General features: G+C 34.7%; 1 protein-coding gene and 1 pseudogene across 5 annotated transcripts in view; one reads left to right on the top strand and one right to left on the bottom strand.

Annotated features, from left to right (window-relative positions):
• The window catches only part of LOC141561104 (arylsulfatase L-like), a 31,725-nt gene extending 21,978 nt beyond the window's left edge, over positions 1-9,747 (bottom strand). The window contains exon 1 of one of the 5 annotated variants that reach the window (XM_074300206.1): positions 9,442-9,747. In XM_074300206.1, coding sequence (XP_074156307.1) covers positions 9,442-9,617 — 176 coding nt within the window. In that variant the 5' untranslated portion in view covers positions 9,618-9,747. Of the gene's footprint in view, positions 1-2,013; positions 2,154-5,751; positions 5,894-9,190 lie in introns of those variants that run through there. The other 4 variants (XM_074300208.1, XM_074300209.1, XM_074300207.1 and 1 more) reach the window with 4 other exon arrangements.
• A 2,046-nt stretch (positions 9,748-11,793) lies between these two features.
• Positions 11,794-15,676, top strand: LOC141562000 (ATP synthase F(1) complex subunit alpha, mitochondrial pseudogene; annotated as a pseudogene).
• The last annotated feature ends 1,718 nt before the right edge of the window (positions 15,677-17,394 follow it).

Below are 17,394 nucleotides of genomic sequence, written 5' to 3'. Positions count from 1 at the left end.
ATAGTTAATGACAAAGAATTTAAAACCTGGAATGGAATTTTCAGATCACCTAGTCCAAAAAGTTCTATGGACTTCTTAAAAACAACAGCATTTTGATAAGTATATTTCAATATAACTGTTTTCCTTTGTAACCCTATATGTACTTATATCTTTATTTTAATGTATATTAAATATTATTCTGAAAGAGGTCCATTATTTTTTATTAGATCTCTAAATAGATCCATGACACATAAAATGTTAAGAATTTCTCACTGTCTGAATCTTTCTCGCTGAAACTATGCTCACTGATGAGTATAATTACAACGTAGTTCTCTAATCATAGTTTAAAAGCAAACAAACTTCTGGAATGATGAATCCTGACAAAATCAAGAAGTTTCAAACTGAGAGAGTTGAGCCTAATTCTAATTTTGAACAGATGCAAACTCATATTGAAATTCTAGCTCAATTTTTAATTCTAATATTGAAAATTTATGAACTAGCTTCCTTTCCTAATCACATATTGACTTGACAGGGAAGCTAAGTAAATACCATAATGTCTCCATGAGGGAGGTTTCAGATCAAGATACCCAGACTATATTATATTGGCAAGATTTAATAAGGGAGAAAGAAAATCTAGTAAGAGGAGACTTTTTTTTTTTTTTTTTTTTTAAAGAAGGTTATAGATCATTTTACTTCTGAAATTTAGGTATAGTTATAGTTTTGTTCCTGGAATCTTCCTGTTCTTTGTTAGTGTGTAAAGAAGAGCAGGTGAAATTCACCAAATAGAGATTATATATGATTCCAGTAATCTTGTTACTATGTGTGCCAGTCAAAACATCCAATTTTAGCCAGAACCTTAATTATAGCTTTTGAGTGGCAGAGAGTTAGACAAAAATGTACATTCAACATGGAAAAATAGAAGATTGTCCATCTTCATAGCAAATAGTACAGATTCAAACTTTGGGACACTGAAGGAAATTGGGATATTGAATGCTAAATACATTCCTAAAGGAACTGATTTGACACAACAATATTAGTGGGTCCCAGGAATCATAAAAAACATTGGTTCATATTGAGAAGAGACCTTTAGAGAGGATTCGAAACATAGAATTACAAATTTCATTGTTAAAGAATTTCAGTGGCTACTGAACCTAGTAAATACCTGAAAAAGAAAATGGTAAATGATCATAGTCTTTGCTCGAAGATCTCCAATGTAAGGGAGACCTCTTGAGGAAACCCATTCTACTTCTACATTTCTACAGTTTGTAAATAAGTTTTTCCTTTTTATATTGAGCTTAAGTTGTCCTCTAGGCAACTTCTGTTACCTCTGATTGTTCATAGTTTTGGCCTGTGGAAAACATGAATCCTTCTTCTATGACAAGAGTTCTTCAAAAGCTTGTATACATCTATCAAGTCTCCTTTCTTAACATCTATCAATTTTTCTTTCTTCAAGACATTTCTCCTCCATTTAATATCTATAGTTACTTCAACTGAACTTGATATGATATGATTTAGGGATACTCTTACCATTCTGGTTATTTTCTATATTCTACAACTTAGTAAAGCTTTTCCTAAAATGGAGCATTTTAAATATGTTAACGTGGTTTTATCAGATCAAAGTACAATGAGACTATGATTTCTTTATTCCTGAGTATTGTATTTAACTCAACAACCTCATTTTAATGAAGAAGAAATTGAGGTCAGAGAATACAAGTGACTTTCACAATGCATATAATTGTATTGTGAGTAATACTGTAGTGTCAGGATAAAAACCTAGGTTCTTTAGCTCAAATTCAAATTTCCCCCCTCATTTGATGCTGTGCAACCTAGGTCACAATCTTCATTACTTTGTTTTCCAAACTAAACATTTTTAGTAACATTTTCATAGGTAGTCATTGAGATACAGTTACTTCTATGTAACTGTAGAGTTTCTTGGAGAAGAAAGAATATAGACTAGTTCCTCTAGCAAATCTCTAGAAAATGTGCTAGATTGATTTTTTGATAGAGAAAATCAAGAAAAAGTCAATGAATTACCTTTTCAGGCCAGGGAGGTTCAGGGAATGAGACAGATCTTCAGACACTGGGGATTAGTCTGGCCAAGAGCAGGGCCTAAAAGAGAGCCCAGACTGGGCACCAGGAGGAAGCCTCTGGGGAGGAAGAGATCCTAGAGGATCTCCAAACTAGTGCAGTAATGTGCCTTTTGGCAGCTCTGTACACCCTACCCTGTTCTCAGTGTGCATCTATAAACTCAGGAGGTGTGTCTATAAACAGATAATAGAAGTGTTCCTTAATGGGTCCTACCCTCTATACTTAAGCAAGAAACAAGCTCAGAAATAATCAATAGTGGTGTGGCTCTGATTCCATGAATAGAATTCTAGCCTCCAGCCCAGAATGGAAACCTAAAAGAGTATAATCAGAGTAGGAGTCTTAAGCCAAAGAGGAGCCCTTCAGTTCAGTTTCTAAACCTGAAGAACCTCTTGAGAGATTATTTCTCACTGATTTGAATAACAGTTTTGTGAAATTTCTAATTAGACATGTCAATAAACCCAGACATGGGTTAGGAACTTACAAAGCTTGAACCACAAATATAATATAGTGAGAAGACTTAGTCCTGATTAACAACTCAAAGATTATAAGCCACCAGTCTGAGCTGGGAAAACATAGGGAAAAAGACAGTTCAGGCTATACCTTTCTCATTAGAAGTGCCCAGATCCTAGAACTATTACAAAATTTCATAGATTACAGCTTATCTGACAGCTAACAATGGCACCTAGAATCTGGAACACCTGTATTCAGCTCTGACCTCAAATTCTTATTAGATGTCTGATTCTATCTAGGATTCTGTAAAGTGGAACTAACACCTACCTCCCAGGGTTGTTGTCGAAATAAACCAATTTTTAAAAATAATTTTATTATTGCTAGTTTATTATTATTATTGTCATTAAATAGGAAGGCCAGGTAGACTCTTGCAGTGTTCTATGTTCTAGAACTGTAAAGGGCTAGAACTGAGCAGATGCACTTAACTGAGATAAACTAGCACTTAAGGCTAATTACCAATTGGACAATTCTCTATTAACATATGCTTGGAGAATGACCCTCCCCAACTATTCTGTGCTGGCTCCATGAGTGGGTGTGGACAAAGAAGGAAAGAGAGAGAGATGAGAGGGTGGAGTAGGACAGGCAGGATCATTCTTTGGAGGTGGAGAGAGAGGAAGGAGGTGTGGAGATTCCTATATCTAATCCCCTGAAGTCGACCCCAAAAGATCAAGACTTTTGCTTATCCTGATGCGGGCTGATTCTAAGATATCCAGGGTCACAACATGGACCTCTGGTAAATCTAAAAAAAGAAATAAAATATTTAGTAGGATTTCTCTTTTGGAAGTCATTAGACTTCCCAAATTACCAATGGTAATTTTTTCACTTTTTATTGGGCAAAGGTAAAAACAATTTGTTCCTTGGAAAAAACAAAATCCATGCTTTATATTTTTTCACTAGCTAGCAAAACAGAACATTTTAGAAATAAGAACCTAAACTTTAGGTTTCAGATTAGAAAATCTTTGAGAATACAACCAACTAATAAAATTCATAGTTTCTTAACATTTTAGTGAAGATCAAGTGAAGATCTATGTAGGCTAATTACTTTCTCACCTTTTCCTTTCTTGCAATGCTTCTCATCCCTAGCCTCCCACAGGCTTAATACCCAATAATTTGTATATCTTAAAGGCATTAGGAAAAATAGAACATGTATCAACTATTGTTAAATAAATCATTTGTTTTGCTTTTGCTTAGTAACAAAGAGATTACTATTGGAGATTACAAGATAAAATGGGACTAGGAAGAGGAGAAAGTAGAGGAAGACATTCTGAGAAAACAGTAGATGTAATGGAAAATAAATTGAGAAAATCAAATGAAATAGATTCATAGCCTAATTTAGCAAATTTTCAGTTGTTTCCCTCCCATGCTTTCACTTCATATTGTTGTCCCACAGTTCTTTTTAATTGTCCTGACTCAGTTTCCCTAATTGGTTCTGCCTCTGTTTCCCTTATTGTCCTGACTGAGTTCTACCTTAGTTTCCTTAACTGTTCTGCCTCAATCTCCTAGTTGTAAACCCAGCTCTGGTTCGTTAAGACTGAGGACCATTTGCTCTAAGGTTGTAAATTGTCAATGTGAGGCTCAAGATGAGGGGGAGATCAGACTTTCTGGCTCCTAACTCCTGCCCTCAAGAATTTATGACATTGCCCCTCTAAAATATTCCAAAAGATAAGACTATCCAGGATATCTCATTGACATCTTTACTTCTGTTTATTCAAACATCCTGACTCTGGCTTTTAGTAAGAATTTATAGTCTTCCCCCCATCCTGGCAGAACCAAATGGTTCTAATAAACTTCCCACTCTCAATGTTCTGACTCCACCCCTGCCTTGGTCTATTCCTGTAGCTGAGCCATGTGGGTATATATGTGTCATTGTGACCTCACATTCACCAGTGGTGAAGAGTCCTGTCCTGTCAATTATGCTCTCCAATTAATAAAATATTAAAAACTCTCTAATCTCTATCTTGCCTCAGTTTCTCCAGCATTATAATATCTCTTATCTCCATTTTTTAACCAGATTTCCCAATCTTCTTTCTTCAATCCAACCAGTTTATCATCCTTCTCTATTGTTTCTATATTATTTTGTTTCCTTCTCTGGCTCTTCCCTTAGCTTCCTCTCCATGATTTCTTAATCCCGGTCAGGCTCCAAGATTCCAGGAGTCCTGCATGGATCTTTCTTTTTATGGTACTTTAAAGCTTTATCTATAATCCGCTGGATATGTTTGTGTTTCTAATGATTTCCCTAAGCACCATTTCTGCTTATCACTAGTCCATCCTGAGCTCTCTTGGTCTCTCCCTGGAAGACAAAGGACAAGCTTTAATATTTGAAGACAAGAAGTATATTCTTCTTCAAGTTTATGAGAAACAAACCGCAAGGGAGAAGAGGTCTTGAGCACTTTAATATTGTGTGGTAAACAGACTAGAATATTGGATAAAGTCAGGAAACCAGAGCTCAAATCTGGCCTTAGATGATTACTAGCTATGTGACTCTGAACAAGTCATTTAATTTCTCTCAGCCTTATTTTCTTCATTTGTAAAATCAATGATTTCTAATGTACAATCTCGTTCTAAATCTATAAATATATTATCTGCCTTAGGAGTTTCATGTTCTATAAGAAGAGAATATGGGACAAAACTAGCATAGGGAAATGTATTAATTGGCAACCTAATCACTTCTTCCCAAATTCTTCTTTGTAATATATTCTGAATATTCTCTATGTTCTGAAAGAAAATCTGAATTTCATGCTACAAGATAGAGACAAACTGGCACTTCAAATTCTTCCTTTTTGAGGCTACTTTGTAGTTCAGTTGAACTTTAATATTTGCTGTCTAGTCCTTCCACTCCTCCTCTTCCCTCTCCTGGCTCCTACCACATTCCTGCCTCCAAATACTTAAAATAATTCTAACACAACAAACAAGTTTGCTTACAAATATCTTGTCAACATAAATTCTCCCAAAAGTCTCTTATTTAATCTTTCAGCTAAAACCTGCATTTGATTTAATGACTTGAATTTATAAGAGAGTTTTATAATTTTCCCCCACTCTAGTTTTGTAACATTTCCAATGAGAGCTTCCAAGAAACTATAAAATTGAAGTGAATTGGCTTTTCTTTCTACATGGTCTCAATGCCTGGCACAGGACACAAATAGACTGAAAAGTTACTTAGTAGATGCTAAGTACCTGTACCGGGCTGCTATTACAATGTCCTATGTAGATCTGCGATGGGCTTCATTCACTTCAAAACTTTCAGAGAAATGCAGCCACATCCTTTGCCACAATCTAAGAATTCTCTGGTGGTTTCAGCCATTGGTCAAAATAAATCAAAGCAGCCAGGATGGGAATGCGCATGTGCACTGCTAGGTGGCCTGAGGGGAAATCATTTTTCAAAAGAACAAAGTTTGGTTGCACCAGGCAGACCTGAGCAAAATAAATCTCAAGTGTATTCTTTAATCCTGCTGCAATTTTAAAAAATTTCACTTCATCACAATCTACCTCCTTTTCATATATTTGTAAATAGTAACAAAAAAAGGTTGTGAGCTGCTCAGTGAAACAGTACTTCTTTCATAATTAAATATTGGTTTTAAATGTATCTTGGAATTTTCCCAGATCCTGTGTACAGCATGTCTGGCTTTTCCCCAAAGCTGAAAAGCAGTTGAACACAAACTGCTTTCCTTTAAATGAACTGGCAAATAACTACTCTTTAATTTCAGACTTTCTCTTTTTCCTGGCATATGATGTTGAAAACAAGAGAAAGTACTCAGAAAGTGGAAGTTCATGGCAGATTTTATTGAAATCTGTCACAACACACACACACACACACACACACACACACACACCAGCTTCTTTATTCACTTCTCAAGAGGATGATTTGATGTGTTTGAACAGGCCCTAAATTTTAGGTACTTTGAAAATAAAATGCTAGTTTTCTAAATAATACTAGATAAACTGCTAGATAATTAATCAGAAGATAATAATTAGATCAATTTTTAAAAAATATAAAGCAACACTATTTCTCTTTTTACTTCATAAAACTCTTTTCCTGTTATTTTATGGCAAAGTGCCATCCCTTGTTCAGTGATGACTAAGAAAATCTGGCACCATTGAGATGAATACCAATTAATTGCCACTTTAGGATGTTAGATTCTTATACAATTCCAAATACCACACTCTCAGAAAGCTCCAGATTATTCATTCATGGGCATCAAATATCTGGATAAGTTCCTGGTGTAATAAGATCCCAGAAATGTTATCTTCCCTTCCCTGACTCTTCTCTACATACCTGAGACCTGCAGCCAACTTGAATAATTGAGTCAATGGGATAGTCAGTGATCACTCAAATTACTCCTAGTCCATGGGCTATACTCCTAAATGTTTGCCTAGAGCATCTTGTTAAGTGCCATTAGGAATCTGATCAAAGAAGCAGTGTGATATAGTGGAAGGGAATGTTATAGTTACAATTGAGAGAACCTAGGATCCTAAAGTTCTTCACAAATATTATCTCATTTGACCTTCACAACAACCTGTGTTGCAGGTGATATTACTTTTATAGATGAGTATATTGAAAGTGACAGAGATAAGGGACTTGTCCAGGCTCACATGCATAAAAACGTATTAATCTAATTTTGGACACTTCTTATTGTTAGCATCTTTTTCTTTATGTTATGTTTAAATCTGCCTTTTTTCCCCTTCCTTCCTTCCTTCCTTCCTTCCTTCCTTCCTTCCTTCCTTCCTTCCTTCCTTCCTTCCTTCCTTCCTTCCTTCCTTCCTTCCTTCCTTCCTTCCTTCCTTCCTTCCTTCTTTTCTTCCTTCCTTCCTTCTTTTCTTCCTTCCTTCCTTCTTTTCTTCCTTCCTTCCGTCTTTCACCCATTGGTACTAGTGTTACCTTGCGTAGCCAAGCAAAATTAATCTAATATTTTAAGATAATAATTTTTTCAAATACTTGAGTTCAAATCTGACCTCAAATGTTTACTATCTAATTGACTCTGGGCAAGTCTTAAGTCTGCTTGCCTCAGTTTCCTCATTTATAAGATTATCTGGAAAAGGAAATGGTAAAGCACTGTAAAATCTTTGCAAAGAAAACCCCAAATGGGGTCACAAACAGAACTGAAATGAGTTAGAAAAAATAACAACATTCAATTCTAGGCCCAGTGGCTCAAGTCATTCTCCATCTTTCCTATAGAAATGTTTACTGAATAACTTAAAATAATTGAGTAACTAATGCAATGATGTCAAGCTTAAATGAGAGGTATTTTGGATTAGAAAAACATGTTAACTTTATCTACATTGCATTGTAATTTTATATATTGGAAAGTATTATTAAAAAACTTGTTCAACATTCCCCAATTACATTTCAATCTGTTTCATTTACTCTAATGAATTTGATACCTTAAAGAGTTCCCCTTCCAACTACATGTCATAATATGGACAATATACATCATGTACTTTGCATTTTTTTTAATCAGATGAGTGAAATATGTTCTAGCTGTTTATAGGCACAGTGGATAGGGTAGTGGGCTTATAGTCAGGAAAACTTGAGTCAAAATTCAGCCTAGTCACTTACCTCTGGAACTTAGACCCCTTCTATCATGTCTGCTCCATCCTTCTAAGACTAAAAAATATTTTCACTAATGGAGAAGAGTCAAAGTCCTTCTTCCTATTGTCGTTTTCATCTTTCTACCCATATTAAGCAGAAGTACTTGTACTTTCTTGTTCTTCCTCTTGCCCAAACAAGGCTAATATTAATGTTTCTAACATTAATTGCAAGCCATAACTCATCCTGGATTTTGACTTTCTGTTACCAGTTTGTTGTTGTAATTGTTCTAAAATTAGTAATAAGTAAATTATTCAAGAAATAAGTAGAACTAGTAATAAGTTAATAAATAAGGAAAGTAATAAGCAAACTTTTAAAAATTAGTAATAAGAAAAACAAAAACTCAACAAGAGGAATAGTTTTGGTACAATGCTGGAATGCATGACTGTGATAAACAGTTTCTTCCACATCACAAATCAGCAGCATACATGTTGTCAACCAAAAGAATAATAGAAACAAAAAGAAAAAAAGGAAAGAATTCATCACAGAAAAAAATTACAGAAAAACAAATAGATATGGTAACGAAAGGAGCCAACAAAACAAAAGTTTCCAATAGAATGAATAACTAAAGTTAAATAAAAGAAAAGAAGAAATCTCCAGGAAGGAAAAACATTACAAAAGTAACAGAATTCTAGAAGAGAAAATGGAAAAACTGCAAACATTTTCAGTGTGGCTGGGGAATGATAGGAAATCACTCAATAAAAGATATAAAGGAAGATCAAGTAACTATATTAGAAAAAATAGATACAAGAAGAGGAACCTATATGGCAGGGATCATCAACCTTCTTTTGGTTGTCATGGAACCCTTTGATGAAAGCTATGTGCCCTTTTCAGAATAAGATTTTAACTGCATAAAATAAGATTAATTCTATTACAAAGGAAAATATATATTGAAAGATTTCAATACGGTTTTGAACATGTATATGGATCTCTTAGCAGAAGTGGAACAAGATAAGCAAGACAAACTTGAAATAAACAAGGAATATGCTTTAAATGAAAAAAAAAAAAGATAATTGTATCAACACTTACCTTGTAGAAGGCTCAAGAATTTAGTGAAGATTTTCATAGAAGAGGAACAAATATAGGAACAAAGTACAGAGGGAAAAGATACTAAGAGAAAAAGGAATAAATGAAGAGAGTTAATAATCTATCCAATGGGGGTCTTAGATCACATGGTGGAGGGAAGAGGTCAGGGCTGGAATAAGATAAGAAAGGAATCAGGCTGAGGTGAATGTGGATCACAGAAAAGAGAGTGGGGTCTGGGCAGAGGCATAGCTTACTCTTCCACAGTCTGCAATTTTTCACCACTCAGAAGAACTGGAGAAAATCTGGTGTGAATCAATAGGCATTGATTTTGGGTTGGTATCCCAGATTTCAGCAGATAATGGGATACTCCTTGTCTCAGCTTTATCAAGTAGTATCTCTGTTCTGTTTCATACTGTCCAGGTTCTACCATCAGGCAGTATGTGGAGAGGAGCCTCTGCCCTCTGAGGGAGTGAGATTTCCTTTACTTGCTCTTGGGGAATAGGGAGGAACTGGGCCTCTTCCCCTGTGCTTCAAGAGTTTGTCTCCTCCTGTGAAGGGCTATTGAAACACAAATTTGTCCTTCCTTTATTATACAAATTCAGCTTACTTAGTTTGAAATTTTATTTTATGTGGTTTTGCTTCACTGGAGGAAATGTATTTTGTGGATGTTTTTCTATGATTATCAATTAAAAACAAAAAACACATCCTAGTGAAATAAACAAAGGCCCTTTTAATACCTAAATAAAATAAATGTGATCATACATAAAACTTAATATACTGTTGTCTATAAATTGTTTAATGATGTAAAAATTAACTTTATGAGAGAAATGCCATATTTGCTTTTGAGTCTTTTTTTTTTGCATATTTGGGGATACTATTAAATTTATAATTATCCTTACTTTTATATAATAATGAATATACTGTTTCAAGTCTACTTTCCCATTTTCCATCTCTTCATGTTTTTTTGTGTTCTGCACATTAACCACATATCCTTGAGGATAGCTAGCTGGTACAAGAGATTCAATGCAGGGCCTGAGTCATAAAGATTCCTCTTCCTGAGTTCAAAACTGACCTCTGATACTAACTAGATGTGTAACTCTGGGCAAATCAGCTAACTCTGTTTACCTCAGCTTCCTTATCTGTAAAATGAATTGAAGAAGGAAATGACAAGCCAATGCAATATCTCTATCAAAGAAACTCCAAATAAGGTCATGAAGAGTTGGACACAACTGAACACTATAACCACATTACATTTTATCCCTGATTCTATTTTTACCACCATTTTGTAGTCATCCTTAGTTATCTACCCATGTTTCCATGTTTTATACATAATTTCTTTAAATTTCATATGGTTAATGATATTGTTCTTCAGCTATATTGATGATGTTAACTATTTGCCACTTTGTCTCAGAGAGAAAGGAGGATAATGATGCTTTTTAAGTGGTCTAGATCCCTAGTGGTCTAGAGGTTAGTAGCTATAAGAGAGTTATCAAGAATCCCCTTTAAATCAGCTGCAGGTTCTAGGAGTAAAATAATTCACTCATTCCAGAATATTAGTTGTGAAATGAAAGTTTATTGTTTGATATAAATAGATTACTCAGAGAATGACTTGAATAGTGGCAGATCTATGGAAAATAGAGTTTTTCACTGAGAATGCAGTTCTAAGTGGACAGAAAGTCCTGGTAGCTGAGTAAGCTACCAAGGTCCATTTGCAAAGACCTTAATTAATAGAAGCTCATTATATTGGTTGTCTTAGTGGGGATTGGGAAACCTGAGCAGATCAGAACCAATGGGGGCTGGGCAACTCAAGCAAGTCAGAATGGGGGCTGGGAAAAGCAGGGATCTCCTATTGGAATTCAAAGGGATGCCTTTGACCAGGATTTGTAAATCAAAGGCCCTGATATCCAGGAAAGACAACTTTGTCTGGGGAGAATATGCCTAAGCCAGGAGGGGCTCGGAATCTGAAAGGAATCAGATCAATCTGAAAGACATCACAGATCAATAGGAAATACAATTTCTTAAGGGGACCCCAACCTGCTTCATTAGGATAGGATGTTTGTAGATAGATTGAAGAAGATAGTGGAGAGGAAGCTACATAGATTCCAAAGAAAAAAAAATGAGTAGGTGATTGGTGGGGAAAAGGGCATAAAAGGGGATAAAGTAAAAGGAAAAGAGAGCGATAATAACTTTTTGATACAAGAAGGTGAAATTTTGAGATGTAGATTTGTTTATATTTGATAGTGTTTATTTCATAATGGTAGAATGTGAGGTCATTCATGTGACTGAAAGATTTGTGGCTCAAATAGAGAGAAAAAGTCCAAAATAATTTCTATAAAGGAGGATCAAAAAGGATTTGAGGATTTTGAGGCTTTCTTTGACAAAAGTTTTTTAAAAGATAGTATCCTTTAAACTTTTTTTTTTTTTTTTTAACCTGGAATCTTAGCTTAGGTGGTTGAATCAAAATAGGAAAATCTGTGAATTCATACTGATGGGATTCTGATTGTTACCTGTAGCTTACCTCAGCCCAAACCTGTCTCTGGCCCTGAGCCCTACAGAAATGACTATTAATGGGTTTCACTAGAACAATTTTCTGTAACCACATCACCATGTTACCACAAAACATAACACAGAAATCAGCCAATAAGAAAGTAGCACCAACAGGATACAGAACAGGATATTGGACTGCAAACCTCAATAAGCCTTTCCTGCGACATGACACCTACACAGGTCCCCCTTCTTTGTTGTTCTTGGGTAAATCTATGCTAGTTATAATATCATTACTGTATATTAATACTCTCTAAGTGGGCTTTTCTGTATACATTCTGGGTAATGACATGTATAGTTTCCATCTAGGTTTTAGGACCTCCCCATGTTAACAAACTCCTTTTGTAACCTCAAAATTCATATCTTGTGGTATAATCAGCACCATTTACTCTTTAAAAATCCCTGTCTTGCTTTGATATGCTGCTGACTCCTTCAGGGAGCTTGGCCTGTCCACAAAGTACATAAAAATCTTGTTAAAATGCCTTTGCTTATACTATATAATTGTCCAAGATAACTGCAGTAAAATTGAAATTTTAATCCAAATTTCTGGACTCTAAAATATTTAATCTACTACTCTGTACCACCTACAATGTGAGAAATGAATATTGCTCTTTTATGTTTAATAATTGATTATTGAATCACGAAAAAGGTTTTTCTCTTTTTCTGTTTCCTTATCCAGAAACCAGCCAGTTTGGGAAATCTATCTTAAAGATTTACCCAACCCAGGATCTAATCAGAGAGTAAAAGAAATTCTAAGAGCTAATAGTTCTGTTTCTGTTTACTCATTGTGTTTACTCAGATAGGGTTGGAGAAGTGTTGGTTCTTCCTTTTGCCAAGATAAGTGATAGCCTTAACAACACTATTCTTGGGTAGGAGAATATTATGGAACTAACTTTTAGGAACACTCATTTGGTATCTCAATTACTTTGCATCATCAACCTCATCTTTTGTCTTACTTTGTTCATTTAGCTCACTTCTAAAAAATTATATTCTTGTCCTTCTTCTTATGAGAAAGATTCCTCTTTGTAACTCATTTAAAAAATATCTTATCCTTGGCTCCCTGACAGAAATGCCAATTCACAGAACTAAGACCGTTTAATATAGTGAATAGAAAGCTGGATTTGGAATTTTGAAGATTTTTGCATTTGAAAATTGATTTGGTCTTTTGCTGGTCATGTAACCTTGATTTTCAGTTACCTTAGTTGTAAAACAAAGAGGTTAAACTAAATATCTAAGGTCTCTTTCAGGTCTAAATCTATGATCCAATAACTTGGGTACTATTTTTTCCAGTTAATCTCTCTGATAAATCTTACTCTTCAGCTTCAATTCCTGTGATTCAGTCTTCAATATATGCTGTCAGACTTTTTAAATGCTATTTTTGTTTATCTCCTTTTATTGCAATTAGTATTAACAGATTTCTATGGAATTTTCAAATATACAAATTTTTTTTTCCTGCAGAGATGTTATAAGATAGACCTCATACGTATTTTTATTTTTATAGACTTTTAAAGGATCCCACTTATGATCCTTAGATCATATCTTCAAGAGATGATGGAAAGTAATTATTCTCAATTTTCTTATTTTGTAGAGGAGAAAACTGATGATTTATGATAGAGTGTATTAAAGAAAGCCATGAATTTTGAATCAAAGGACTTGAATTCAAATCTTGGATCCATATCTATGTAACATTTGGTATCACTTTTCTTATTTGTAAAATGAAGGAGTTAAACAATATAATTTTCAGCTCCTGCACTAAATGAATTGTCCAAGGTTACTATAGTAAAATTGAAATTTAAACCCAAATTTCTGGACTCTATTTCATCTACTACTCTATACCACCTACAATGTGAGAAATGAATATTGCTCTCATGTTTAATAAATGATTATTGAATCAGGACCAAGGTTTTTCTCTTTTTTCTACTTCCTTATCCAGAAACCAATTAGTGTAGGAAATCTCTCTTAAAGATTTATCCAACCTAGGATCTAATCAGAGAGTAAAAGAAATTGTTTTTGTGGAGCATGATGAATATGGAAATATGTTTAATAGAATTGCACATGTTTAACCTATATTGGGTGACTTGCTGTCTTGGGGAGGGGGGCCAATGGGAGAGAGGGAGAAAAATTTGGAACACAAGGTTTTGCAAAGATGAATGTTGAAAACTATTTTTGCATGTACTTGGAAAAATAAAATACTATTTAAAAAAGAAAACAAAAAAATAAATGACTGTCCTTTTATTAATAAATTTGCTGGCTTTATCAATAAAATGATTGTTACTAAGAATCTTTCTCTTAAACATTTAAAATTGATATAATAGTAAGCTATAATGTCTTAAAATATGATAAATTAAAGACTAACTTCCTGAAAATTCATTGATTAAATTCTCAGATTAGTTCATCTCAATCTGGTTTTCAGTTAGCCAAAATGGGTATTAACTAGCTGGCTAGTTTCTTGTATCACATGAGCAATCATGAAGCTTTATTGAAAATGTGATGAGGAATAAAGATATGTTTATTGGTTTCCATAATTGGTAGGGCATGCTTATGTTCCTTCATGGAGTTCTTTGTAAATGTTATTGGGTATATATGAGGAACACATACCCTTTTGTTGGAACTGTGCTTGATGGGGGGGAGGGGGCGGGAAATCACCAAAAATATTCCAAACTAAATTAAACAACATATATGTTTTCAATTGTTCGAGGGAATTTTTAAAAATATATATAATTAGGATTTTCAAGAAAAATTAAATCAGAATCAAAGAATTGAATTCTAAAGGGAATATAAGCTATCAAAAGGGGAGGATTTGCTTTATCTAATCTTATTCAAATTTGCTTCTGTATGAAATTGATTAATTTAAAAATAATTGCCTCAGATTAAGTCAGTGCATTGCTCAAGTCACAAAGCTAATAAGTGTCTGAGGCCAGAGTTAAATTCAGATATTCCTGACTTCAAGTCTGAGACTATATATACTCTTATTTCTTAGCTGCTCAAATAAATATTGACTGTTTAACAGTTTTCTGTTAATCTCCTTAATGCCTTTGATAACTTCTTATAAGAAACCAGATGATCCCAGCCAATCAGGAGGCAGCAGCTGCACAGGAACCCTGAGGAAGAGCTGCAAGGATGCTGTGTCGCTGCTGCCTTGGCCCGCACTCTCCCCCCCCCAAGTTGGGCTGGTCTCCAGAAATGCCTTATTTTGGATGCTCTATGGGAGAATATTTCCGAGATAATGGCAAACATGCTCTAATTATCTATGATAACTTGTCCAAACAGGCTGTTGCCTACTGTCTCTGATGCGCCCATGTCCTCCTGGTCATGAGGCTTATCCTGGTGATGTGTTCTACCAGCACTCCCGTCTTTTTGGAGAGAGCAGCTAAAATGAATGACACTTTTGGAGGTGGCTCTTTGGCTGCCCTTCCAGTGATTGAAACACAAGATAATGATGTGTCAGCATACCTTCCCACAAATGTCATCTCCAACACTGATGGACAGATTTTCTTGGAAACAGAGTTGTTCTACAAAGGTATTAGCCCTGCCATTAATGTTGGTTTGTCTGTGTCCTGTGTTCGATCAGCTGCTCAAACCAGAGGAATGAAACAGGTGGCAGGTACCATGAAGTTGGAGTTGGCTCAGTATCGTGAGGTGGCAGCTTTTGCTCAGTTTGGTTCTGATCTAGATGCTGCTACTCAACAACTGCTGAGTCATGATATGCATCTGACTGAGTTGCTGAAACAAGGACAGTATTCTCCCATGGCAGTTGAAGAACAGGTGGCAGCCATTTACACTGGTGTTCGAGGGTATCTGGACAAACTGGAGTGCAAAATCACCAAGTTTGAGAGTACTTTCTTATCTCATGTCATCAGCCAACACCAGTCCCTCTTGAATAACATCAGAACTGATGGAATGATCTCAGAACAGTCAGATGCAAGACTTCTTGGCTGGATTTGAAGCTTAAATTCCCACAAATTTTATCAATTTGGTTTTTGTTGTATCTTCTAGTGATTCGGTTCTATTCATTATGGGACTTTATTGTATTCTTGTGTCTAATGTACAGAAATCCCATTATGAATAAAGGGTTCCATGTTAAAAAAAAAAAAAGAAACCAGATATTCTGTTGATTTTACATTTCCTAAAATCTATCCTTTACAGTTGATGGTTGTATTAACCCTCCAAAGTTAATGAGTCGCAACTCACAGTAGATAGAGAACTCTGCTCTGGCTTGTAGTCAAAAAGATCTGACTTCAAATCTAGCCTCAGATATTTAGTAGCTATGTGACTCTGAGCAAGTCACTTAAATTTTGTCAACTGTAAAATCTAGATAATAATAGCACCTCCCTCTCAGGATTGTTGTGAGGTTCAAATAGGATAAGTTTACTAAAGTAACTAGCATGGTGCCTAGCACATTGTACACACTTAATAAATTCTTATTTTTGCCTTTCTCCATTTCCTCCCCCTGCAATAGAATAAGATTTACTAAGAAGAAGAAAAGTTAAAAGAATATCCTGAAAGCTATTATGTGAAAATGGAATTAGACAGTTCTGTTTGCTTCACAGGGAGGAACTGGATGCATTGGGGGTGAGATACATTTAGTCTTGATATAAACAATTTTCCAATAATTAGAGTTATCCAAACTGAAATGATCTGTCTGTTTTAGAAAATACTTTTTCTACTCATTGAACATCTTTTAACTAGAGTGCCTCTTGATTCTATACATGGAATTCTTATTTAGGGATGGGTTGGACTACATAGGATATTTATATAGTCATGTTGTCTAAAATATAGAATTCATGAGAAAAATAGAATATGATAGGTCTTGAAAGTTAGTCTAGAGACAAACTGTTGAATGTAGATAAAGTTTGGGTAATAGAACTAGGCTAGTGGTTTTGTGATAGTAAAGCCAGGGAAACAAACTAGATCCATTGTAAAGTGAAAGCTGACATGACTTGGTAATTGATGGGTTTTTAGGGAGTAAAGAGGAGGAAAAAATGAAAAAATAATTCCCTTGTTATGAGCTTATCAAAATTTTGGAATTGGGGGTTCAATTTTTACGATTAACAGAAAGATGGAATTTATAGGAAAATAAAACTTAAGTTTCAAAATTTATAAAATTTTATAAACTGGAGTTCAGTTGGTTCACATACTTCTCTTAATTTCCTCCTCTGATCAATGTGGGATGGGGGCAGTCCACTCTTCCAAGAATTGCTTATCTGAAAGTCAAATGTATGAAGTTGATATTTCATTTTAATCTAAACTTAAATATAAAATAAGAAAAAAAATACATTGTCATGTGCACGAGAGCATAGGAGTCAAAATGTGACGCAATACATTTCCTTTTCAAAAAAGACTATATAATAAATACTATAAATACTGCCCATTGTGTTCACAACTGTTTATCTTTTCTTTGTTTCCTTGTTGGATTTCTGTTTTTCTTTGCTGTATAGTTCTTGCTTTATTTTTCCTCCTTCTTCTCTAACCTCTCACAAAAATCTACAGTTAAATATGTGTATATATATATATATATATATACATACATACACTATGTTCATTGTCCCGAAAGTGAAAACATCTTCATTAAGAAGTTCAAGTCTTCCTATATTTTCCATCATTTTCTACATCACAAAAACGCTATGCTCTATGATTATTTTAGTCTAAAAATATTGACTAAT

The sequence above is a fragment of the Sminthopsis crassicaudata genome, chromosome 3, assembly GCF_048593235.1.
Source record: "Sminthopsis crassicaudata isolate SCR6 chromosome 3, ASM4859323v1, whole genome shotgun sequence".
In the NCBI taxonomy this organism is placed as follows: Eukaryota; Metazoa; Chordata; class Mammalia; order Dasyuromorphia; family Dasyuridae; genus Sminthopsis; species Sminthopsis crassicaudata.
The sequence above is the reverse complement of the archived record's forward strand: the minus strand, read 5'-3'. Positions and strand labels throughout refer to the sequence as shown.